The sequence below is a fragment of the Harpia harpyja genome, chromosome 3 (genome assembly GCF_026419915.1).
Source record: "Harpia harpyja isolate bHarHar1 chromosome 3, bHarHar1 primary haplotype, whole genome shotgun sequence".
Lineage (NCBI taxonomy): Eukaryota > Metazoa > Chordata > Aves > Accipitriformes > Accipitridae > Harpia > Harpia harpyja.
The window spans coordinates 70,567,187-70,594,981 of NC_068942.1; the positions used below are offsets into that span (position 1 = coordinate 70,567,187).

At 37.5% G+C, this 27,795-nt stretch overlaps 1 protein-coding gene across 4 annotated transcripts in view; it reads left to right on the top strand.

Annotated features, from left to right (window-relative positions):
* PPP2R5C (protein phosphatase 2 regulatory subunit B'gamma) overlaps positions 1-27,795 on the top strand; it is a 96,072-nt gene that overhangs the window by 43,208 nt on the left and 25,069 nt on the right. For all 4 annotated transcript variants that reach the window (XM_052783187.1, XM_052783188.1, XM_052783189.1 and 1 more), the window contains one exon: positions 19,790-19,989. In XM_052783187.1, coding sequence (XP_052639147.1) covers positions 19,790-19,989 — 200 coding nt within the window. The remainder of the gene's footprint in view (positions 1-19,789; positions 19,990-27,795) is intronic.

Sequence of the window (27,795 nt, forward strand, 5' to 3'; positions counted from 1 at the left end):
ATCAGGTTTTCAGAAGACTGTAGAGGACCTCGGCTGGACCGAGGGGGCTGGGGAGGATATTGACCTTGACAAGATTGCAGTGTTCCCGTGAGAGAACGAGAAAGGATGAGAAGCATGCCTGGGAAACTAAGTTTAAAGAATGTGTTGACCGTTTGCAGTTGTGATAAGGAACCTGAAAAAGTCACCCAATGAGGGGTGAGAAAAACAACTTCTGACAACTTTCTGACCAATAAGGGGCAGACATATGTACAGGGTAACAAGTATAATGGGTATAAATTTGCTGGCTTGTAGTAATAAAAAAAACATTATTTGCTTGTACTGTAAGAATGCGTACTTGTCGTTTGTCCGTCTCGACCATGACAGAAGACGACTTTGGACCTGTTGTTGGAAAATACCAAGCACCAAAAGAACCTAATCCATGCTGAACGCAAGTGGCGTGGAGCCATTACTGTATGTTATTTGCTTGTGCTGAAAGCGTTGGCTCAGTGAGAGTGTTTGGCCTGTTGGGGTAGTGAGCCCTTGGTCATTCCACCTGCAACAGGCTTTCCAGGAGATCCGAGTTATGCTACTGCTGCATTGATCTTTCTAGAGTACAAAGATAGTGCAAAATGGTCAGCTGAGCTGCTTGTCACTGGTTATCATGGTGAACTGAAAACCTGCCTTGTATTGGAACAATCCAAAGCTTGCAAGATTACAGTTTCAGTTTGAGCAGCTGTTATGGCCATGGAATAACTGCTGTGGTTTGTGATCCTGGATAGAGGCTTGAGCTTGTGTCTGGCTGTGAAACAAATGGTGTAGCCAAAGCAACTGGTCATGGTATATATGCATGGAGAGCTCCTTTAGGATCTTTGTGCATAGACAGATAACTAGCTATGAAGATGACATTAGGACAGCATAGAGAAGAGTGCTATTAGGTATTATGAATTTAAGATTTTTACAACAAGGAGGGAAGCAGAGCTGGATGGTGTTTTCAAGATGCATCTTTCCCTTTCTGGAGCCCTTCTGGCAGCTAAACCCCTAGGGTGATGGAAGTGCACTCAACGCCCTGACAGGAGGATCCATGTAAATGAGATGAGGCCTGGGGGAAGGAATCGGGACCTTTTGATTTCCATCTCGGCACTTCAAGCAAAGAAAGCAGCTGTTAAAGCAGCATGGATTAGGACAAACAGTAAACATTTGTCACTAGACTGCAGAGTTACCAGTTCATACTTACTGTTGTGAGTTGTCTTGCTGAAAACTGTAGCTGTAGTACAGAGTGCAGTTACAGGTAGAAAATAATCATAATTCATTCTGTAGGCAGATTATAAATGTTTATTCATTGTGGGGGCAGACATTTTTCATTAGGAATACAATTCAATGCTGTTAAGAAAAGTCTCTTAATACTGTTTTGTCGGTACGTAGAAGTAGCCCAAATGCCAGTGTTTTTATGAACTCAAGACACAGCTATTTGAACAAAATACAGGTAAAACTCTGCTCTGATCTGCAATCGCAGAATTAGCAGAAATAGAAGTTACTTCAGTGGCTTAGTTGCTGACTGGCTGGGACTGGTAGTGTCTGCTCATGCTTTTAAAAAATGATTTTCGAGATGTTTTGCAAGACATAATGAAAGTTGTGTGGGAAGGAGAGTGAGAACACCCTGATACTGTGTTAACTCAAACTGATGCTTCCTGTAGGCCGTAACCTGTTTCAAATACCTCATTGTCCATCTTTCTCCTCTGCCTTCCAGAGCAGCAAATTTTTTTTGACAGATTTGACTTTGTCATTATTTAAGTTACTTTAGATTTTGTGAAAGATGCTTTGAATTTTTTCAAAGACAATGTAAGTGATGTTAACTCGGTCCATTCTTTCTCTGTGCTCCTTTAATGTATTAATCTTGAGTAAGGGATCATGGGAGGTAGTTCATATTCCATCTTCACATAGTGCTTTTCTGCAGGGCTAAAAATGTTAGTGGTAATGTTTTTGTGATGTAAACGCATGAGTAATTAGATAGAAATTTGCGTGCTCTTCAAAGTCTGGTGAAAGATCATCATTCTGTTGGATTAGGTACTAACATAGCATCAAGCACCTGTTGTGGTGTTTTCCCTGAGCTTGGGCCGGCTGCCTTCGATGACCATGAACTACTGTCAGGTTCTTAAAGCAGCCAAGTGCTACCTGGCTATTGCAAGGTGCATTTCTACTTACTTTATACTTTCATACTTGGCTATGAAAGGTCAAGTCCCTTTTTGACAACATGTAAACACAGGAAACAACTTTTAAGTGAGCTGCATACCGCATTTAAACCTGAAGTATGCAGTTTATTTCTTAAAGGAGAAAAGCTTGGCACTTTCATTTTAGAAAGAACCTAGCACGTGTTTCTTGCAGAATAATTGACCTGAAGATCCTTTTTCTAACCAAACTTGCTAAAAATCATGAAGGCTCTTGCTTTGCAGGAATTGTTTCTTAGCTAAAAAAAAAAAAAATTATCCATTTTGTAATTAAATGGGAAGCAGAGGCCAAAGCTCACATTTCAGAAGTAATACAGACCAAATGCAGCATGCAGAACAGTAACCATTAATCTAATTGATGTACAAAAGGAGGCTGAAAGAACTGGGTTTGTTTGGCCTGAGGAAGGGAAGGCTAAGGGGAGGTCTTGTCTTCAGGTAACTGATGGGAGGGTATAGAGGACAGAGCCAGGCTCCTCTCAGAGGTCCACAGTTGCAACACAGGAGATTTCAATTGTATACAAGAGAAAAAATTTTCACATTAAAAGTGGTTAAACACTGGAGCAAGATTCCAAAAGGGGCTATGAAATCTCTGTGCTTGGAGATACTTAAAAATTGACTGGACAATGCCATGAGCAGCCGGGTTTATCTAGCTCATCCTGCTTTGTGGGGGGGATTAGTCTAGCAGAAATGAGATGGTCCCTTCTGGTGAAAAACCCATCTGCAGGACCTTGCACTTGGTCTATGATTCTGTCATTCTTTGTTGCATGTGGGACCAAAAAATGACTGGCCTTACTGTCACTTAAAAATATCACAGTAATTACAAAATACTACAGTATCAATTTTAATGTACTTTTTTAAATTCAAAGAGCAGTATTCTTATTGTAAACTATGTTTTTGGTTTGGTTTTTTTTCCCCTTTGGTTACTAAGGCAGACTTTTTAATACTGTTGGTGCCAGCATGCCTATCAGTAGTACTTTTACCTCTGTGTTAACCCGGTGTTTTAAACAATTCTTACCACATTCTTGCAAACTGTTAAAGATGGGTGACTGGAACTGCATGCAGTATTAAAAATATTGGTATACTAAAAGGGTGTTCTGTTCATTTCTTAATATCCTGTTACGAGCTCAGCAGTAGTAAAAAAAAAATTGGGCAGGTACGTGTTTTTTACAAAACATCCATAACTCTAAAACTATCTTCTGAGTAACCTAGAACTCACAAATGTACAGAGTCAGCTATTTCACACACATTTCTTTACATTTATCGCTTTTTGAAAGATCTAAAAGATGGAATTAATTTGCTTAGTATCGTGAGACTTTTCTGTAGCTCTTTTTAACAAGCTTTAAACTGACAATGCATACAGCATTAACAAACTGTGTGACCTCACTATTCATCTTCTGTGGTAGAAATTAAAATTACACTGTTCAACAACATGTTTCTGGTAATCTTCCTGCATTATAAAACCATCATGCTAAAAGTCTAAAAATCCCGGGATAATTGTCATTTACCAACTTCTAATACTTTCCAAGAACTTGATGAATTTCAAGCATAATTTCCTTTACGTGCGCTCAGTTTGCCTTTTTTGGGGTATTAATGTTTTATTATAGTCTGAAACTGGCCTATGCTGATTATGAAAGCGTACCCCAAAATCTCAGAAAGTCACCTTTCGTGCTACTGGTTTTTTGCTCTTTTGCAGTTACTGCAGTGGAAAGTGAATCTGTTTTATTCCTTCTGTATTTTCTGTGTAATCATAATCTTCACCTTCACATGCATCTTGCATTTTCCACATAAGTAGGTATTTTTAAGTATGATGAATTTAACTGATTTCAGCATGTATGTTTATTTAAATATTTATTTCCTTTAATCCTTCAACACATTTAAACTTTAGTAACCATTTAAGGTACAGTGATTCTTTGTTGTGAGAAGTGAGTAAAATCTTCCTAGGAAGAAGGGTACATAGAGTAGACATCTTAATCATTTTCTTCAGAGACACTTCTATCACAGTGATGAATCGTGCTAATTCTCTTTCAGTGAATTTAAATTGAAAAATTACAGCTACTTGTAAAATTGCAGCTTTATTTTTACTTTTGTGGAAATATTCCTGTGCAAAAGACCTTCAAAACTTTTTTCACCCCTGCTAATCCAATAAATGGTATTTCCCATGGCCAGCACACATCTTCTGTCGTGCTTGTGGGTCATAGTTGTTGGTGGTTTTAGATCAAATGGATAAACCTCAGATGAGATTTAAAGGAGGTGAAAATGCTGTTCTTCCTTTTCTCCCATATGAGCCAACTATAATTTGATAATCTGACGGGCTGAGAGCTAGCTGCATGTTTGGGCTGATAGCTGTGCCTTCCTACCAAGCCACCCAGACTCCATTGATATTCAGCCTGACTCCTGGAGCTCATAGTCATCTGTCTTGCTGAAAGTTTCCTATATCCTTATAGTAAGTTCTCAGCCACTGCTGCTCTTTAACATTGCTTAACTACGTGTACTGAATTGTTAGCTTTGAAACCCATCCACTGTTCCTTTCTAAAAGTGTTGCCTCAAAAAGGAGAAGCAAGACCATCTGCCTCAAAAACAAGCAGCAGTTCTATTCTTAATGAACCTAGGCCTCTTGTATCTATAGGATTGTGAAATGTTTACTGAAGAGTTTCATCAAGTAGTATTAGATAATCATCTGAATTGTCAAAAGGACTGATACTGGTACAAATGACTGTGTTATTGTATTGCCTCTTGTACGGTTTTGCTACATTTTTTTGAAGGACATCCAGACGTAGCCACAGTACATAGCCAGACATAGCCTGACGGGTTTTTCACTGGTATATACTGAAGCAACTCATGGGGAGTGTTTTTAACACTTGACCAAGAGCAGATTTAAAGGATGTTGCTTAGTTATCATCACTCCTGCTGCGTTTAACATGGTGGTGTGCTTATTAACTTTTCAGTTACTGTGCATCACTTTGTATCAGAGGATATACTTTACCTTGTTACTGCTTTTACTCTGTGTGCTCTGTCATTCTGTCATTCCTCTTACTTCACTTTGTTGGGTTGTTTTTACCTTTGTATAGACCCTTTGCCCAGATGAAGAGTGTATGTGTAAGTTCTGCTGTTGGAAGCAATGAGGGTGTTAAGTGTTCATACTGCACTTAAAATCTCTAAGGGTATATGACTGTAAAACGTCTCTGGAGGGGGCTTCCTACTGAGCTGAAAATTCCATGAAATTATAGGAAGGTAGTCAGCTGGAATTTTTAAGTTACATTTACTGACTCATGGTATAATTTGCACACCCCTTCAAGGAAGCAAAATTGTATCAGAATAAATGCATATTTTCCCCAAATTTTTATTCGCATCAAAAATCTTCTGGTTTGTGATTGTTGCTATGAAATACATTTTAAGATGAAAATTCAGTGTCATCTCTTTCTGAGGAAAATTTTTATTTTCATTTCTGTTGAAAGCTTTTAATAATTAATTTAAGTTTCTGTAGAGTCAGCTAATTCTCCCATGTGCTCTCAAATACTGTTAGCTACCAAAACTGCATTGTAAACCACACAGAATAAGTGAGCGCTAGCAATATTTAATAGATATAGGAATATTTACATCATATGCAGGCAAGATGTTCCTCTGGTGGAGGTGGCTTTTATGTTCTAACCTTTATGCCGGAGGTAAACACCCTATACCAGTCAAAGTACAGTCTTGTCAGCCTAACAGAGCTAGTGCTTAGCTTCTGCTTGCATGCTTGTGTCTCAAATGACAAAACTGAGTTAAATCACGTTCTGAGTGGGTGATGTTTTAAAGCTACATCCACACCTCTTTTCATCAATTCCACTCAATGCACATAGAAATCATGCAGTACCATTTCTGCTATAACTTGCCAATTAAGTTTTCTTTTTCAAATGCAGTAAAACTAGGGGTGGGATCTGACTCTGGATTGTTATCAGTAGTGGAAGTGACAGTTTTATGTCAATTTTCATAATTGATCTTGTTGCTGATAAGGATCTGAAATTTATGAAGTAAATATTTTCGAAGTTTATGCAAAGGAAAAATGGTACATGAAATGTAAAAGATGTAAAAACAAAGTTATTCGTTTGGGACTTTTCTAGTTGTAGCAGTCTACTAATTTGAAACACTTCATTTTTTTTTTTTTTGAGGAGTTTTATGGAAGGTTTTTAATTTGCATTTTTGGATTAAAGCTACCAGCTGTGTGGCTTCATGTAGCCTCTAGAACCGAATTCTCGTATTGTTTTTGTATTTAAAGTGAAAGCATAACAATATCAGTGGTGGTTCAAAGGTGTCCTGTGTTCACTCAAGCCATGTTGGAAAGGAAACTTGAAGAAAATTGGTCAGAGCTTGAAATCCCATAAATAGTTTAAGGAAAAAGTGTGTTGTCTGTCCTTTGGGTATAATAAGTTTTTCTTCAAAAATATTTTCCAAACAAACCGTAACTGGTCTTAACACTAGACTCTTTCTTCTAACCTATTCCCAGAATATTTTTATATCTTTTGCTCCTGTTACATCTAATCTTCTATATAAAGTATCTTAAAATCCAAAAATTGATGCACAGGTTTTTTTGAGGACTGTCTGTTAAAGTTATTTTCATGCTATAAAAACTTCTGTGTTGTTCCTGTCCCAATAGGAAATTAAGATCTTATTGACCTTTGAATCAGAATAAACACATCCTCTCTAAAGTAAAATTTTGAGCATATACTTCACTGTGTAACTTTTCTCACTCCCTCTTACTGGAAGCTCAGTGTTCATTAATGTAGCTTAAGGGATAAAGAATCCTAAAGCTTATTTTTAAATGGAAGAAATTAAAATGAATTGCTTTCATTGCACATCTAAATCTCCTGTTTAAAAAGAAAATTGTAAATAAAATAATTAACATTTGGGGAAATACTGTGGCTTCACTAAGTGCAAATCGTGCCTGACAAATTTTGTGGCCTTCTATGATGGTATTACAGCGTTGGTGCATAAGGGAGGAACAACTGACATCATCTACCTGGACTTGTGCAAAGCCTTTGACACTGTCCCATGTGACATCCTTGTCTCTAAATTGGAGAGATGTGGATTTAACGGATAGATCACTCAGTGGATAAGGAATTGGCTGGATGGTCGCACTCAAAAGAGCTGCGGTCAATGGCTCGATGTCGGAGTGGAGAGCAGTGCTGAGTGGCGTTCCGCAGGGGTCGGTATTGGGACCGGCGGTGTTTAACATCTTTGTCGGCGACACAGACAGTGGGATCGAGTGCACCGTCGGCAAGTTTGCCGATGACACCAAGCTGTGAGGTGCAGTCGACACGCTGGAGGGAAGGGATGCCATCCGGAGGGACCTTGACAGGCTTGAGAGGTGGGCCCGTGTGAACCTTATGAAGTTCAACAAGGCCAAGTGCAAGGTCCTGCACATGGGTTGAGGCAGTCCCAAGCACAAATACAGGTGGGGCGATGAGTGGATTGAGAGCAGCACGGCAGAGAAGGACCTGAGGTTGTTGGTGGAAGAAAAATTGGATATGAGCTGGCAATGTGTGCTCACAGCCCCGAAAGCCAGTCGCATTCTGGGCTGCATCAAAACAAGCATGACCAGCAGGTTGAGAGAGGTGATTCTCCCCCTCTGCTCTGGTGAAACCCCACTTGGAGTGCTGCATGCAGCTCTGGGGTCTCCAACAGAAGAAGGACATGGGCCTGCTCGAGTGGGTCCACAGGAAGGCCCCGAAGATGAACAGGGGCCTGGAGCACCTCCCCTATGAGGAAGGGCTGGGAGAGTTGAGATTGTTTAGTCTGGAGAAGAGAAGGTTCCAGGGAGACCTCATAGCGGTCTTCAATCTTCTTAAAATATTTTATTTTATATATATTATTATGTTGAAAGCACATATTTTAGTACATTTTGAAATGGGCATAATTGGCTTTCTACAATATTTGAGTCAAAACTTTCCTTGCTGAAAGGTAATTTTTATTTCCTGTGAGGGAACTGCTGGTAATTGCTGTTAGCATTTGAAGTAATTGTTGTTAGCATTTGACATGGCCAGCATTGGCTGCTAAGCAAGGTACTGACCTAGCTCTAAAATGATTTCTTTGTCTCCCCAAAACGTTGTTGCTATCATGCTTGACCATTTCTTTTACATGTGTCGCATCAGACGAGGTGCCTAAATTTCACAGGTATGTGGGACTAAGGAAGTGTTGCTTATGCCAAAAAATGAGGAAAACTATGCACTGAGTTGGAAAGTAGGTTTTTTTTCAAGGAATTACTTCCCCCCCCCCCCCCCAAAACCCAACCAACCAAACAAAAAAAAACCAAACAAAAAAAGCAAACAAAACCCTACACACAGGGGATGTGACTTACTGTGTATTAAAACTTATTAAGAAATTGCTCTCAAGAAAGCCACAAAAAAGTCCTGGTGGTATTTGGTGATACTTTTGTATATCTTGTAATGACTGCTGGAAGTTTTAATGCTGTATGGTGGTTTGGGATTATTTTAATTGTTGATCAGCCATTCAGGACCTTAGTTTGCATCTCAGCTTAGAGTTACCTGCACTGTTAAAGCTCTTCCTATGAATAGACTTTTCAAAAGACTTACCATATTCCCCATCCTATTTCTAATTTTGAAGAGAGGGGAGAATTTAGAAAGTTGAGTCAGTGTTGTCATCAAAGAAAGGTTATGGAAGTTTTTGTTAATTTAAAAATAAATGTTAGCTTCAGACAAGCTGGAAAGTAAATGCAGTTGTTCTTATAACTTCACCAGAGTTCTTGCATGCGGGCTGGGCATTTGCTTTAGGTTGCATTAGGGTGTCAGATGCTTAAGTTTGACTGTAGAAAACCATGGTGGGGCTTTTCATCATGTTTTCTTATCTATTGTGTCATCTCTTTCTAAGCCAATGCATGACCCAGCGTTCTTCAATGAATTCTTTGGGATATCTGTTAATAATTATTAAATTCACCTGTTGTCATTCAGAAGCATCCAATAGAAAGCAAGCAGTAAGCCCCAGGGTTTAGCGTATGTATGGGGAGTGAGGAGAGGAAGAAGTGGGCTGATGTGCTCTGGGGAAGTAACCAAGTTATTTTACATTTTGCCTGTTGATTGTTGCTTGAATTATATTTATTGTAGATGCGTGATGGGTAACATTTGTTTGGCCACTTACTCAGACTCATGAGTGGTATCTGGCTAGAATTACAGGTTGGTGTGGGGAGTTTGGGTGTGTTTCAGGAAACAGCGCTTCTGCTTATAGCAGATGGTTAGGCTTGATTAACTGATACTTATTTCAACCAAGCGTCCAGAGTGGCAGAGTTTATTCAGTGGTTCATGAGTTTTTCCAATTTACTTAATATAAGCCTTCTACTGAATTACACCATGCACTTGAATTATGTTCTGTAATGTAACTGAAGTGTGGTCTCACTACAGTAGTGCTCCATTTTCTCGGAGAGACTTATTTAAAAATAATTTTAAAGTTTTCAAATGCAATTGAAGATGTTGCATAATAAGTTTGATTTTATGCCATGAGAATGGATTCAAGTGCACTGCAATTGGTAGGAAATTGAGGATTTTTCTCTTGGGTTTCTAGTAAGTATGTTGTGTTTAAAAAATAGTTTTGCTGTCAGATTAACTGTATGCATGCCAAAAAGCTCTACTGAGAGTTCTTTATCTGTTTGGTTTCTCTCTTCCTTTAAGACAGTTTTTTCTTCCATTGTCTATTTGATTATCCTCCCTGTCATTTTTCTCCCTAATTTTCAGGTGGAATTTTTACTTCATTAGCTCAAGCCCATTTCAGCTTGTTTCACTTGTCATTTCTTGTATAAGCATTCCTGTTTTTATGGTACATTGCCTTTAAAGTATTTATACAGTTATCACTTTTACTCTTCACTTTCTGTTTTTAAAAATTTTAATATAGTTTAAAAATCCTTATTTCTCTTAAATATTACTACAGATATTCTCGAGGTTTTTTAAAATTTCATATGGCTTCTAAGAACATAGTTGACTTGTGATAAAACTCTTTGTAAAGCAGGAGCTTAGGTGCAGGGTGGTGTTGGTCCACTTTTGAAAAATCATTAGATAATTAGGTGCACAGATTATTCACTGTTGATCTACTTTTTTCATCATTAGACTTATGATGTACACCTGGAAAAGATGTTATTGGAAGTAATTTCAGTGCCTCAGGTTGTTTAGTATGTAAAAATTATGCCAAATAGTATAAAATCACAGAAGGCTTATTTTCTACTTCATTACCAGTCAATCCTTAAAATCTCCCACCTTAAACCGTTGACAGTTAAATGTCATTACTTAATTTCTCTATCCTCAAAACCACAATGTAATCTTGTAGTTAGGAGATGGCTGCCACCAGCAATACCCTTCAGCACTGGATTCCCCAACCACTGCAGCTTTCGGAGGGGATTAGTGTTTTGAAGCACCTGTTTTGAGCTTCACTCCAGGACTGACAAAATATGTGCTTCTTGTTACTTTCAGGCTCTTTCTAGCTGTGGAGTTTTTGGGTAGTGGCTTTGTAAATTTTTTTTTTTTCTGTTGCTGTGTAGTTAATCTGATAATGGCTCATTTGGTTCTAACAGCCCCCCCGCCCTTAAATGGAAGAATATATTGCTCATTTGAATGCTGCTTATTTGAATGAAAATTTAGCCAAGAGATTTCTTTATGTAGGAAACGAAAATTTTAGATGTTGTGTACCTATCTACTTCAATGAATTCCAACATCTTGCTCCTGCCTCCCCCCTCCCCACTTCTCTATCATGATTAAGACCAGTTTCATACACAAGCTGTCATAGGTGAAATAACTTTTTTGTCTTAATTGGAGTTATGGCTAGATCCAGACTGCAGATCAGCATAGAAGCAATATCAGTGCTGTTGCTTTATTGAAAAAATAAAGCTTGAATGTTCGCTACTAACCAGGACTGGTTTGCTGGAAATAAAACCACTGGAGTACCTAATCATCCAAAAATTTGAACTACTTCAAAAGCAAGCTGCATTTTACTTTATTTTTAATTTTAGGTAGAAAATGTGCTGCGTATGTATTAATTTAAACATTGTTTTTAAACCTTATTTTCTATCAATATATAGGGAAATAGATCTCATATTCTGGGTGCCAGTCTTTTTCAGGTGCATTACCAAATGTGAAACAGCAGCAGTTGGGAGCAGTGCAGTTTCTCCAAATGCAGGGAAATGAAGAGCAGCTTTTATTTCCAATTACAAATTTCTGTTATCTGAAGAACAGCCAAAATGTATTTCTGGCAGCAGCTCAGTTCCTTGAAAGCAAAGGAGTGGATGTAGCCCGTAGTTACAGCTGGTTCTCATTTCCCCCCTCTCCTGAATGCCTGGACTGCTACTGAGTGTCATGGTGCTGCATAAAGGCAGCTGATGCAGACAGAGGTCATGCTTACGGAAGTTTCAGTCCGCTGTGCAAGTACTGCTTGAGATTGGAAACTTCCCTTGTGCATCCATCTACCATTCTCAGCTCACTTTCTAACTGGCCTTGAACAAAACAACTTTACTATGATAATAGCTGGTTGGAATAGTAAGTGTTTTCTTGTGTTCCTTATGGAAGCTCTAAGTACCTGTAAAATATCTTAAATTATTGATCAGGAGTTGTTTGGGAATTGTGAGCTTTGTTGTTGTAGATCAGACTGAAAGTCCATCTAATCTTCAGTGTCCTGTTTCTGACAGGAAATGTGTTTAAGTGTTTCAGGAAAAAAAAAAAGGCAAGCTGTTGAGAGCTACTCTGTAGGAATGTTTACAGGTATAATACACGGTAATTAGAGAAGGACCTTAAACTTACAGCTCAGTTCTTTTGGAGTAAGCCTGCATTCTTTTATGATGTTTCACATTGCTTACATGTGCATCCCTTTATCTTCAATAGTGAGATAAAGAGTGGAAGTTTGTTCCTCTTTTATGCCGCTTAAAATGTTGGTATATCATGCTCTCTTGAGTCTAATGCAAGCACTCTGTTTTTCCATGAGTGTTCCTGTGGCTTTGGTTGCTGTGGTCATTTTTCTTGTAAGTGTTTCTTTTGGCAAAGAAATACTTTCACAGGATCAATAATGTTCCAAATGAAACAATATAAGCAACAGTATGTTTTATGTATTTTCTAGTCCAACGTATGCATACAACAATATCTTGCCTGCTTTGAGCTATCTGCAGCCAAACTCCCACTCCCAGGGTTGCTAGTTATAGTATAAAACGTATTGCATTTTGTATATAATTATAGTGCTTTTTTGTATTCCTCGAGTTTATTTTTAAGTGCTGCTAGAAGTAATTGCTTTAATTAAACTTTTCCATGTATGAATTGGAAGATTTCTTCCCTGTGCTACCCCCTTATTTCCAATATCGTGTGTTAGGATAGAATACTGTTAACTGGGAGAGTGTCATTTCGACGTAGTGTTAATTATTGTCATCATGACTTCAGTAAAATCAGTGAAAACTGTAATGAGTTTGTCAAATAATAGAAACACAATAAAAATTAAGTTCTGTAACCCAGAAAAGTATTCCTTGCTTTGGATTAGGATAGTAATTTAACCATTTCAAAATAAGGTAATTATTTTAAATGGAATTTTATCAAATGTTAGACAAGCTTTTGTAATCTTCTTTCTAGTTTTCTGTGATTTGTCTTATGTTCTCTTTTTAAGGACTTGATCACTAGTTCTGGAAAGAGTGTTAATTCTGGTAAATCCATGTTTTGATGGATTATGTCCTTTTTCCCATGCTTTGCAGTCCCTCTGCCTTCATGTCTGGCAATTTCCATTTCTCTTACTCAAGATATTGAACTCTGCTTACTCTTTGGAAAAAATGCTGCCACGGTACTGTCAACTGAAATGTCAAAGAAAACATTGCAAGATACTGGACTTCCCTTGTTGAAGTACAACTACATAGTGCAAATTGTAAAGCTTCACTAAAGCTTTAATGCTGCTTGCTTTTCCAATGGACATCAAAGTTGAAATACACTAATACTTACTTTTGACCAGCAGAAGGGACCGTGTTATCGATATACTTGATGATATGTTCTGGGCAGCACCGTAGTTTACAGTTAAATGTTTTTCCCTGTCATTAAAAATGCTAGCCCTTCAGTAGGTTTGCAGACATGTTTCATAAGATGTGTTGTCTACTTGCAAGCAGGAGTCACCTTACATGCCCGGACTTTTGCTCTACACCAGTTTCTTAAGGAAGCAGTTACTTTCAGCATGTGATTTTTGGTTAGTCTTTTTTTCAATGACCTTGTTTTCGCACGTGCTACTTCTCCTGTGTGTGGTGGTCTGTGTATTCTTTGACTTAAACCTCTGTGTGTGTTTGTATGAAAAAAATCTAGCTGCCCATTTAAAATGAGAGGAACTTTTTTTTACTGATGTGTGTGTACACAGTCTGATTGGTAGCTATGGGTATCTGATAGTTTTAAAGAAAAAAGAGCTATTTTTCTTTTAATGAAATGAGGAGCTGTCAGCCAAGCAAAAGTGGTACCTCTGCTGAGCCTTTATGTATAAGCAAGAAAGTGCTCACACAACTGAGATAAAATTAATCTTCTGTATGTATTTTCTGCAAATTATCAACCATGTCTCTTGTTTTCTGCTTTCAAAATGATGTAACATAGTGAGTTTTACTAACCACAAATTGTGTTTTGTGGTAGAAATTGTATCAACTGTTCTTCCTGTCGGGGCACGACTTAAAAACTTTAAGCTTCTAGCTTATTTCAGTTTCAATCTGTATTAGAAAACAACAGTTTTGTGTGACATCTCTGGGTCACCTACTTACCCTGCCTTGCCTTTTGTCCTCCATTCAGCAACTATTAAATTACACTGTTGCCATAGAAAAATAGGCTTCTGTGAAAAAGATAGGGGATGGGTCAATCATCAATGCCCAGTGATGACACAATTACAATACAAAACTAAAAATATAGTTTTTAGATTTGAAGGAACATTAAAAATGTTACCCAGAGAACAGTAAGTTCTCTATAGTCCTACAGTGCAAAAATAATCGTGTATCCTACAATATTGTACATATGTTCGGGCACTTAAAAACTGAACTTAAGTGTTTTCTGGTTTATTTTTACTTTTTCTAATTTTCTGAAACCAGGCAAAAATTATTTTAATATGAAGACAGGAAAAATCTTGATTTGTGAGAATATAACTATGTTTTAGTTCTCTAGCTGTGCTGTACCTTAAAAAAAATGGTGGTTTCTCAGGTTGTGATACTCTGTTGGTAGCTCCTGGGTGCAGAATGATGCCATATCCTGGCTGAGAAGCAAGCAAGGATGGGAGGGAGGACAGTTACCAGTATGAAAAGTTTGTTTGCAGTGAGCTCATTTAACTTTAACTTGCAATAAGAATGGCTGAAGACATACCTGAAGCTTCCAAGGAATCGGTGTTCATACAAAGTTGACTTTAAATTTTAGCTTTTACAACCAATCATCTGTGTTCTGTTAAGGCAGGTGGTAGCTGAGTACCTGATCTTTCCCTGGCTGTTTCAAATGGAGCTATGGACTGAGAGTGCTGCCTTTCACACAGTGAGATAATGGTATAGTTAGTCTGGTAATAAAAGCACAGCTGGTATCAATTATACAGTGGAAAGAAACATATTTTATACTCAACAGTAAGTTTATGTGGCAAGGCCACAGTCTAAGATGATTAAACTGAAGAGCTATTTCTGTATCAATACTGTTAAAATAGAAGGGGTAGAGCTTGCATCTCTGTAGGTTGTATAAGTTGATCTAATGGTTATCCTGGGATTGGAAGGAAAGAAACTCTGAGAAACTTGAACAAGACAAAAAGCTGATCCCTCAGGCTCAGAGGCTTACCTTGCTATCATAGTACCTACCTTCTTTTGATACTTTTTCTAGTATATTTTTCTATCTTACAAAAAGGGCAGTAGGATAAATAATGCAGATTTAGGCATAAAATATGCCATTACAATATTTGTGTAAATCTGTGTCAGGAATTGCTGGACATCCAATCCAAATGTAAGACTGAAATTCTTTGTGATTCTGAAAAATTACGCTCCTGTTCTAGTAGAGGACCAGAAATAGTACTCAATTGAAAGTGTGATTACTGATAGGGATTTAATAAAGAGTCTTAAGATTATACTAGTGCTACTGTTTGGAAACAAATCCTTTGAAAATGATGTAAATAGTGGCTAGCAAATGGGGGGGGCATTGTGTATGGTTTGTTTTGATTTGGGGGGGTGTTTGGTTTGTTTGTTTAAAAAACAAAAACAAACAAACAAACAAACCTAAAACATTGCTCAGTGAAGAGCTCCAAATACCAGTTTCGGAATAACTGTAAGGAGTAGCTTCTGAATAACCATGGCCTTCCCATGGTCGTTGGGGAATGGAGCATGAGAATTGCTCAATTATAGAAACTTCTACCTAATAGCAGTCTCTTCAAATGTCAGTTAACTTCAGCAAGTGGAAGTCAGGGGTTATCGCTTAATTGAAGTGGAAGGTGATGTAGAAGTCACCATGCAGTTAACTGGAAGAACATAACAGATAGTCCCTGGCACGTGACTGAGGATAAATGACTTCTCGGGGTGTCTTGGAGTTGCTCTGCAGGTACACATATGTTCTCTGCACAAACATTACATTCTACTCAAGTCAGCTTCCTAGAAACCTTCTATTTTATGTCATACTGAAATCATCCTTTCAAACCTTAAAAGTAGGGATGATCTTGATTTGATGGCAAGTACTCCAGACAAGTACCACAAGAGATTTGAGGTCTGGACCCTTGAAAGCTGTTGATGAACACTTCTAAAAGGAGGAAAAAAAAAAACCCAAATAAAACGCAGTTCCTTAGAAATGTGTGAGGTTCTCAGGCTGTATAAAGAACGTCTTTCTCTTCTAGAATAACAAGGATGACTGAGGTACTTCAAATAGTTAGGCCACTTCAGAATAAATGGCAAGGGAGGTGGCTTGCCTTGTTGAGGGTGTTTCTTGACCCTCTTAGTTGTCAGTCTTTAACTTCCGATATTAGTAGTAATTGCAGCTTTAATGCTTCCTCTCCTTTCAGATTAGCGTACTGTAAATCACCGTAACTGTGTGTCCGTTACTTATACGATTATAGTCTCTATTTAGGCTTTAGATTTTGTGGAGTATACATTCATAGCACAGTATCCCCAAGTGAAATTGTGTTGTTACGCTTCAGGTTGAACCACTTTCTGTTTTACAGTTAATTGGGAAAAGGTAACCGCTCCAACCACTTTGTACATCCGAGACTTTTTACATTCGGGTCATAAATTTGGCTGACTTTCACTATGTAAACAACTCAATTAAATACTCTTTTTCCAGGAGAAATTATTCATTGCTATGGTTTTTAATCCAAATAGGCAAAAGTGTGTGTATTCAGATACAAAATTTATGTGGCTTAAAGTACCTTCAATTTGTTCACAACACTGTACAGGAATTTTGGTTTATTTGCTGGAAAGTTGTTGCTCTGTTTAGGGACACCTGTTATTTAGCACCTTCTTTTTAGTTCTTGAAGTCTGCACTATCCTAGGTGTCTTGGTGACGCTGAAGTCTGTAGCTGGTTATGGTTTCTTTCATGTACACTACATTTTTATTCTGTATGTTCTTCAGGGCTGTTATTCTACAGGGATTTTTTTCCTGGAATTAATTTTCAGAGCAATTTAATGTACATAACTTCAATTAAAAAAAAAACAGCTGTTTTAAACCAAATGTATCTTCCAGGTTTACTATAACAAAAGTACTTTTGAAAGCAACTTCTCTTGGGGAGGGAGGAGCTACTCCAGCTTTTGTTATCTTAAGGAGAAGTTTGTCAGGCACTTAAAGGAGAGCAACTCACTGTATTTAACTAATCCACTGGGCTGTAGATATCTGTCAGACATTCGGTTTATTAGATTGTATGTGCATGTGTTAGGTTGTGTGTCCTTGTATTCAGTAATACCACTTGAAATACTTTGATGGTAGCTTTTGCTGCTTGCATTTAAGAAAATTTTAGCCTTTTATGATACTTTAAGGAAAAAAGAAGTCATGAACTGAAAGAAGTGGGGATAAACTGCAGAACTATTTACAAAGGCAATGTAGTCTTACTCTGTTTTTAATATGCTATTAACGTCTTAGCAGTTCATATCTAACAACAAAAAAGTCATTATGCAGAAACATAAAATGTGTTATGGTGTTAATTTACACAGACTTTCTGTGGTGTTGTCGTGGTTTAACCCCAGCCAGCAACTAAACACCACGCAGCCGCTCACTCACTCCCCCCCACCCAGTGGGATGGGGGAGAAAATCGGGAGAAGAAGCAAAACCCGTGGGTTGAGATAAGAACGGTTTAATAGAACAGAAAAGAAGAAACTAATAATGATAATGATAACACTAATAAAATGACAACAGCAATAATGAAAGGATTGGAATGTACAAATGATACGCAGTGCAATTGCTCACCACCCGCCGACCGACACCCAGCCAGTCCCCCGAGCGGCGAATCCCTGCCCCCCACTTCCCCGTTTCTGTACTGGATGGGACGTCACATGGTATGGAATACACCGTTGGCCAGTTTGGGTCAGGTGCCCTGGCTGTGTCCTGTGCCAACTTCTTGTGCCCCTCCAGCTTTCTCACTGGCTGGGCATGAGAAGCTGAAAAATCCTTGACATTAGTCTAAACACTACTGAGCAACAACTGAAAACATCAGTGTTATCAACATTCTTCGCTCTGAACTCAAAACATAGCACTGTACCAGCTACTAGGAAGACAGTTAACTCTATCCCAGCTGAAACCAGGACAGGTGTGTTCACATTTCTCATCTTAAGCTTAGTGCTATAGTCCTGTGGTCATTTTAATTGGGCATCAATTTTTGCTGCTGTCAAAATATGGTACTGCTTTCTTTACCGCTGGCCAGTTACTTTAGTATTTCCTAAGTATTGAAAGCTAAGGTCCTGATCCTGAAAGTTTTTGCTGTGTATAATGATCTGTAATTTCACATGCATTAGTCATCTTAACTGCTCATAGGATTACTTAAGCAAAAAATAAAGCACATGCAGAATTTTGTGGCATCAAGGCTAAAGGTCTGTAGAACTTAAAAGGCTAACTTCTGTTCTGTAACTGTTGAAATGTTAGCCATAGGAGGTATTTTAATTCGTCATCATATGAATGTTTATAAACAGCAGTCTAGTGTTAGTTCTTTCTTAACACTAACCTAAACTTAAACTTCCACATTTATATTTGGACTTGGTGATTTACGCTTACTTTAGTTTCAGATTATAATTGGTGGTTTTATGTCTACGTGAGTATATCTTTAATTTTTTGAAGCTTCATTATTTTGGAAAATACTGATGGCAAAAGTAGTGGTGGCTTACTTGCTTATCAATTCTGTGTATGAAGTTTGAACTGTGCAGTCTAATTTCACTTTACGTGGAAGCGCTAATTAATTAATTACAGAGGATCAGCAGGGAGGATTAAGGTGTAAAGCACAGGAAGTAAAAAATTGGGAAGTAAAAACTTTAAATATTTTTTTATAACCTAGGTATCCTTGTCAAACAATAAAAATACCACTGCACAAAGACTGTGTAAGACAAGGCAACCTTTGTCTTAAAAGGTTAAGTGTCTGTATAACAGCAATATAGACAATGAATTATAGAGTGTTACCAAAAGAGTACAAATATTGTCTTTTTTAAATTGTTGTTGTTGTTGTTATTGAAGATGAGGGAGTCTGGTCTCAAGATATTTGAAGCCTGTGAAATATTTTTAATAGGTATCACAAAAGAGAGAAATCAACATAGTTTCTTATCAGCGGCATCTGAGAGATGATTAAAGAATGAGTAAATATCAAACGAGGTATTTACTCAGTTTGTTTTAAAATTTACTGTTAATTTTTTTTTCATATCTTACATTCATTTTGGTGATTAAGTATGGTCTTTCCTAGAAGGCCAGTGTTGTTTAATTTTGCAGTGCTGGCCACAGTTAACCAGACAGGTTCCTGCAAGTGCTTAAATAGATTCATAATGCAAGTCTAACTCTTGTACATGTGAAACAAACATTCAGAATAGTGTTACACATTGATCAAATAGTTGAAGATCCTAAGTGCATTGCTGCAGTTTCTTTAAATATTTCTTGTGTTAATGAAATTTTAAAAAATCTTGAATAGTTGTTCTGTGCCTAGATGTGGTTACAGCAGCCTGTTGTGTTGTAGGAGGCACTTGATATAAAAATGGACTTTGTGAGGTGGCAGCTCCCAGGTTTAAAAAGTGGCTCTGGCTTAAATCTAATGCTGAAGCTGAAGTGCCACCCATTTATCTCTAATATGAAAAACAGAGTATTTCTGCAAATGTGTCATAATATTCTTTACACAAATGGAGCTGTTTGGGGATTTCCTTGATGCATTTTTTTTAAAGTATGTATTTTTTCTATGCAGTATCTATTTCTGGCAAAGGCAAGTATGCATCACTGTTGCAATTTTGTTAAATCGTCCTGTCATGTACAGTGTCTTTTACTGGGGTTCATACTCTGGGTCATTATGTTCTTGAAAGTTTTTTGAAGATTCCATAATTTTGCTTGTAGTCTTAAACACTGCTATGCCTGTGTCTCAGGAAGTAAAAATGGGGAGAAGAGTAAAGTCCACAACAATATAACTGATAATCAATTATTTTTCCTTTTCAGATGTTCCTCCTGCTGATCAAGAAAAGCTTTTTATCCAGAAGTTACGACAATGTTGTGTACTTTTTGACTTTGTTTCTGATCCACTAAGTGACCTAAAGTGGAAGGAAGTAAAACGAGCAGCTTTAAGTGAAATGGTAGAATATATCACACACAATCGCAATGTGATTACAGAACCTATTTACCCTGAAGTAGTACATATGGTAAGTGATTTAACAAAGGGAACTATTTTGAGGTTTTTTTAATTCACAGTTGCTTCTTCAGCTGTATCAATTTATCTGAAGAAATCTTACTGAAATCTTCAAAGATGATCAACTATGTTTGCACATCTGCAAAATGGTAATATAATGTTGCTTTTAAATCCCATTGCCAATGTTGATTCCTCCTTTTTGTAAGACAGAAACTAGACACATATATGAAGCAGAAGTAAATGGTTTAAGTTGGTAAAAATGAAATTTTGTATTTTAAAAGAAAGGGGGGGTGTGCTTCCCACCCCCAAATCTTTTTTAGAATAGGTGTTTTTTAAAATACGGAGGAAAGTTAAATACATCTAGCTATTTAAAAAACCATGTAGATTGCAAAACTGAAAATTTGGGGGGGGGGGGTTAGAAGATTAGAATTAAGATCACCTGTGCAAGCTTGACACTTAACTTTATGGAATGCCATTCAGTACCAATGTTTGATTTTTATTCTGTATTCAGAGGTGAGAATGAGGGTCAGACTGTATTTAGTACACAGGATGGCAGATCGTGGTTCTGCTGGAACAAGCTATGTGAACTGTTCAGACCTGCGTTGTTTATCCTCTCTCACTATCCAAATCCTAGCCAGCTAGACCTAGTTTATTTTTCTGTCATGCTTAAGTCCACTCCAGAGGAGGAGGTGGCTATGAAACTACAGGAGATTCTTTCAGCTTTCATTGCGGTGACTAGACACCAGTTGCCTGGAGTAGCAGTTGGGTTGAGGTCTTTAGCTGTTGTCTGCAATACACTGAGAACAGAAAGCATCTTTTGAAATTCCTGACTGCTAAGCCTACAAGAAGCTCTTGACAGTGTGTGACGATGTTTTTTCCTGAGACTTTATAGCTTGGGGTGAATTTTCAGGGGGATGAGTAAACAGTGCATCTTTAACGTAAATATGAACTTAGTCAAATTTTGAGGTCCTCGTACAAATCAGAGACTTTGAAGCTTCTTCAAAGATTCTTAAGGATTTATAGTATGAAAGAGGTTGCTTATTCTGAAGATTGCTTGTAATCTAAATTAGCCATAAGTGTTTACTGATACAGAAGTTATTTTCATGAGAACTTCTGAGTATATGAGGATTACATATAACTCTAGATGTCAAACATGTACACAGAGCATTAGGAGATGTGGGATCATGGCTTTTCCCATGTCTTGATAGCTTATTTATATCTTTGGTTTTTGCTAATTGATTGCTTGTTTTGGAATACTTGACACTGATGAAAGGGGAGTTATGAAAGAATAAGCTTGCTGACGCTTCATTTAGATAAAATGGAGTTCATGATGAGTTCTTGAACATCTGTGCCAGACATTAGCGTTTGCTCTGTGTAAGAAGTCTTAACTGCCCATAATTTCATAACTTTTGCCTTACGTGCCTGCATCATCTTCTCCATCAAATAGTTATGGCCAGAATATGTTTGGCTGAGGAGGATATGTACTTCACTTTCAGATGCAACTAATGGTAATAAAGTCTGCACTTCGGTCAGTTTAATAAATCTTCATGCAGAATTTGGCTACTGTCTTAACTGCCAGTGTTTTGCTGGGAGCATGCAGCATCTGACAATTCTTTCCGTGAATTTAAAATGCTTTTTATGTACAAGGTTCTAAAAGGCGTGGGGTTTCCTTGCATGGGACTTACGCAGCCCTTCAATAGATGCTGTCAGTGAGGGCACTTGGACTGGTATTTTGAGGTTAAATTCAGTTAGCAATTTTTTAGGCTGCTTTTATGGAACAATTTTCTCTTGGTCATCTGTTCTGAAACAACTGTATTCTTCTTGCAGTAGTAGTAGTAGCTTCTTTCTTTCAGTCATGTACGTGTAGATTGAGGTGTACTTTTGCTAAGTTCTAGCAGTGGATTTGAGTTGATTGTGTGGATTTTAAGGAAAAATAAATCTAATGTCTTTGTGTACTTTAAGACTCTTCCAGGAAATGTAAGTTGTATGCTACTACTGCCACTGGATTATATTAATAAAGAATAGTGTTTTCAGTAAAGTTATGAGAGTGAGCAAGAAATACTTGGATTTGAGAGTGGTTCTTGGTTTGGAAAGTTTGTGGAGTTGGTAGTTGGCATAGGAATTAGGATTTTACTGTGCCATTCTGTTCAACTTCACAATTTGGAGGTTACTCATTTATGTATGAGTATATACCGATATACATGTGTATATATGTGTGTGCATCTTTTTGTTTGGTTTTGATAATGTGTTATTTAGGCCAGACGCTTAGGGCAATGAACTTCACAAGTTACCTGTTTAATAGTAATAAAATAATATGTTTCTTTTTCAATAGCTTCGAATCTTCTTTGTCTCTGACAAGAGAAGCATCTACCTCATCATTTGGTTATTCTTTATAATTCTAGAGCTGAAGTCATGCCTGTTCATCCCGCCCTCACCCTTCTTTTTTTGCTTCAAGTGTCCTGGGCTAATTTATAGTAAGGTCTTGTCTTTAAGCTATATATTTATCTAATGACTGAGTTCAATTATTTAATGTTTAGCATAAGTCTCCTTTTCAAAAGATATGAGAGAAATTAATTTCTAAAATGGATCTAATGTTGTTCTCCAGAGTGGATGCAAGAGTTTCTTCCCTTTTCTTCCTCAAAGAGCCAGCTGACATGTCCTTCAAATTCTTTTTACATTTCTAAGCAATGATGTGGTGGGAAAGGAAATGTTTCTATTAAACACTTGTATAACAAGTTCCATTTCTCAGGTATAATATAGTACGGTTGGATTGATTAACCTCAGAGCAGGAACTTACCTCTTCTCAAAACTGTAAGACGTAGTCAAATGTCTGAATAGATCTTGCAAATGTACATAATAAATTCAGCTTTTTTGATCAAAAGCATCTGTTACAGATTCTTGTTTAGAAAAGAATATATACTTTTCAACTTGGCTTTTGAAGAAAACGGGGCTTTGGCAGCGTTCTGTTGTGTATTTGTCAGAAGCACAGACACTTAGGATATTAGTTTTGTAAAACTTTGTGAGAATTGCTAGCTATGTAGACTACAGACCCAAATTGATGACGCTTTCCACCTCAGGGAAGATGGGCAGTACCTGGATTGTATCTGTTTTAAGAGGGACTATGAAGTGAACATCAATATGAATATTCCCCAGCTAGCTAGCTAGAAGGTATTGAGGAGAGCTGAGAGGAAACTAGGGCAGTACTAGATGTAGAGGTCCAGGGTTGAAGTGTTCTGAGAAAGAAGTAGATCAAAAGCATGTATAAATATGGCTTACTTATTTCTGTAGCTCCCAGAATAATCTCCTTAGTGATGATGATGAACTTGTGGATGGTAAATTAATGTTTTTGTGAAGCACATAGGCTAATACTACTTTTTAAAACTGATAATATATAGGAACAGATCTAATTTTATTCAGCAACTGAAGCAGTTTTCACTGCAGCTTTTCATGCATTATGAAAATTAAATTACATACTCAGTTATACCCATGCAAGGTTGATTTTTTGTTTGTTTGTTTGGGGGGTTTTGCAGGTGTGGTTTTTTGTTTTGTTTTTTTACTCTGATCTTTGGTCTAGAATAAGAGATGTTACCGTGAGCAGAAGTGTACTGCTTGTGGCTCTAGCTATTAGGATGGCTTTATTCACATAAATATAGAAGGCGCAGACTTTCAGATTATATAGCTTGTCATTCAGAGCTCTTCATGTCAGGCTTCACTCAGGCTGCTCAGCAGAAGGGGGGAGAAAATGTGTAATGATATCTCTGATGCTTAGTTGCTTGAAAATATTCTCCAGTGTTATACAAAATGGGCCACCAGAAAAACAGTGTACATAACTACCATTACAGCAAACATACCTGTGAAGCGGTAAAAATGCAGGTTGTTTGCTTATCCTTTTTTGTTTGCCCATCCTCTTTAATTATGTCCTTTGGAGTCCAGTATTATCAGTGCTCACAGCACTGAGAATTTTGGCACACTAGCCCCGTTTTCATAAAGACTCAAATTTCATAAATTGCGGGGGGGGGGCTTGTGGTGTTTTGTTGGAGAGGGTGGGGAGCTGGGGAGGGGACAAGAGAGTCTGAGGTTTGTGCCTTCACTGAGAGATGCTGCACCTTGATCTGAGCAGTTTTGTTCTGTTGGTCAAGGATATAAAACACAAAACAGATCAGGCTTTATTGATTCCATTGCTCATGGAACAGATTATTTTGGTTTTGGGTTTTAACTCTTTCCATTTGATATTCTCAAAAATAAAAAATATAAAACATTGTACCTAACACCTTACATGACCAGGCTTTTCTCCTTTATAGTAGCCTGAGACTTTCTTGTATAGAAAAGGCTGATTGTTCTTCCATTTGTCTAACAACCTTAGCAAGTTTTAAATTTCAAGTCTAGTCTTCCTGAGTTTGTTTTCTTGGTACACCATTGACTATTGTAAACTTTCACGGTATTTTTTTAAACAAAGATTGGAGGTTGTTAGTTGCTTCATGTCCATGCTTTTTTTAAAAAGGGGAACATAAAGATGTTTCAGCTTTACTATTAATTCTCTGAAATAGTGATTACTCCAATATGCTAGTCTCGGTCTATATCAGGCCTACATCTCAGTTGCTGAAATAAAGGAATATTCTGAAGAAAAATAGAGCATCAGGATGACCTTTCCTTCATGGGAATATGATGTAAGTCTTGCAGATTTAGCTGATTTGATACTGCCTCCCACTGTCTGCTCTGCCATCTGTCAGATAGTCCTTGTACATATAGTTCTTAGCCCTGCCAGTTAATAGGTAATTCACGGCATTATTTTAAACTGTGAATGGAGGTGTTAATAAGTCAGAATGTGAAGAGGGAAACATGGCATTCTGTAGCTTTTCCCAGAGTCCCACTAATGATGGGTGGAATGCATTCTTCTACAAAGTAGCATCTTTAAACTGAGACAGCTTCATCTTTCAGAGCCTTCGAGTAATCTTCAAATGATTAGCAAGAAAGCTTTGATGCTATTTAAAAAAAAGGGGGGGGGGCAAAAAAACCCCAAACCAACCAAACAAAAAACCTCAGTAAAACCTGAGAAAAGAATAAAAATGTGTGTATGGCACATGTGATTATTATCTGTGATGGAATTTGAACATAATAAAGACTGAAATTGTGGCATAAAGAATAGATTTTAAATGCGATATTGGAGTAGACCTTGCATTCTGAATAGCTACATCATAAATAAACTCAAACTTGTAGGGTTTAGGGTTGTTTTTTTTTTTTAATTGAGCTGTATTATACACTTGCTGAAAGTGTAGGAACCTTTCAGCTGATGAAATTAAAAAAATGTTCTTTTGCATCCTCAGATAAGACATTCAGTTTGGTGCAAGTTCCATTTCCCCCCTGCCCCGTAGCTGGTCCTGGAGATGCCCTGTACTGGCATGTTTGCTGAGCCAAGTATTGGTTTTCTGGAGAAGGCTCTATAAATGTTTCTGCTGCTCCTGCTGATGTAGCCTTTTGCAAAGAATGTTCCTTTTCCTGGCAAATGAGCTTCTCTGCCCTGTTGTCTCTTACTTTGCCAGACTTAGGAAATGTATTCTCAGATTTTCCACTAAATACTTACAAAAAGACACCTCCAATCTGTTACAGCAATAGAATATCAATAGCAATGTATAGGTTAACTCTTACCAGTACTTGTGGTACATATTTAGGACAGAGTATGTGTGCCTTATGGTGAAGCTCCATGCAACCACCTGCAGCTGATTTGATAAATCAGTTTTGTGCAGGATGTAGCTCTCCGTTCAGCATAGTCGCCAGTCTCATTGTGAGCAAATGTTTACCAAAATTTAAAGTAACTTAGTGTTTTTATAAAGCACAAAATGATCTGTGTATTTGAAAGCAGAATTTACTTTAGTGTTGTAAGAAGGAATAGACTTGAAGAGATTTTCTTTATGGAGCCTAATGTACTCAATTGTTACGAAGGGTTAGGACAGTACACCACTGTTTCTATTTTGGCAGTCTTCTCATCGTTTCTGCGATGTGTTCCAGCTGCTGAGAGACTGAGGCATTTGTCTCAAAGGATCATTTTGAAGCACTGGAGGCGGTTTGGGACCATATACTAATTTGAATTGATTTTTTATTATTATTCCATACAAAATAAGTTTAGACTGCTTGGTACTGGTTTGATAATGAGTAAGCAACAAAATAGAAGAAGAAAGTCTCTCTTGGGTGCACTTACGTGGCTAAATAGATTACTTTTTTCTACCTGCTCAGCAATTTGGTTGTCTCCTACCAACGTCTGCCCTAACTAATACTCTGGATTACAAGTGGAATTGAGGAATTAGTCTCTTTTCAGTACTGACAGCCACAGCTGTCTTGCATGTACAGATAAAGGCTTTCTCAGGTTTTCTTACTGGCACGGACAGAAACATGTTCCCTCCTGTCGACGCGGAAGTCACAGACACTGCACACAATCAATATGATCAAGCAGATGCCACATTATTGCTCAAATAGCTCGGTTTATATACTCATTCTGGTTCCCAGTCACGCATAAGCTGATTAAAGATTGGTTAGCATGTGCTGTCCACGCGCCTAAAGCAATAGTTTGATTGGATAAGGTTTTTTGATCACACGTATGATTCTCTCTGCCTGTATCCTGTTCTGTGTTCTTCTTTCAGTCACGTATGCCCAACTTTATTCTGCTTTTTGTGCTTGCTTCATCAAAATTGTAGCAACAATTAACCTTAGCAAAGCATCCTTGAGGCCTGCTGCCTGCAAAGTGTCCTTGGCTCACACATTAATCAGTTCCATCGTGTCTGGATTGTTCACTATGTGTCCATTACTTTCCAAGTATCCCACAAATCCCTCCTTTTGTTTTTGAATAATTCAGATTTTAGTTATTGTATTCTGTACCATCTTTTTTATATAACTGAGTATATAAGGGATAATTAATAACAAGACTAATAATATTAACAAAACAATTCTCAACATTTTTAACATATCTCTTATTCATCTCATAATTCTCCAAGGGGTAAACAGTCTGTCTAACCATCTCAAATTATCATTAACTTGCAGCTTTTGAACTTGGTTTTTCATTGTTTGTATAGCTTTATGGATCGATTCGGAGTGATTAGATAAATTCATACAACACATTCTATCTAAATCTTCACAACTATGACTATGTGTCAGTAATAAAAAATCAATAGCAGTTCGATTCTGCAACGTTGTATGTTGTATGTTATCTGCAGACCTTTTAAATCTTTGCACCATTCTAGGTAAGGTTACTCTTGAGAATGTGTGCTAAATTTATCCCCAAAATCATGTAAGGTTCTGTGCCTCCCCCCCGCCCCAAGCCAACACGTGTTTTACTTCACGTTTGTGATTACATGCATTGTATAAATTGATATAAATGTGATTATTTCTGATTATATATTTTAAAAAAATAATAGTAATTCAAGCTACATGCATTTAGTGATGAGGTTGTTTTGCCTAGAACAGGACATCATAGAAAATTTTTCTGTCCATATGACAGGAAATGGGGTTTTTGTCTTTATTAGGGACTTTGAAACTCTCCTCATGGTAAAGGGGTTTGTGAAGAGTGCTACTTTGGTTCATACGTAGTATGAAAGTCTGTCTAGACAAGCACTTGGAAACACACAAATAATTTATCTGTGTATATATCAACAACTTGAAAAGCAATTTGTCTTTCTAGTCTGTTCCACTTCCCTGAGGATGGTAAATGTTTTTCAGGGGGTTGAGAATTCAGATGAAGTGAAAGATTAAAGGATTACAGTGCGCATTTCTTCCCCCTCAATGCCCCCGTGATGTCAGGTAGATGGACATGGTTTAAGAGAACTGCTAC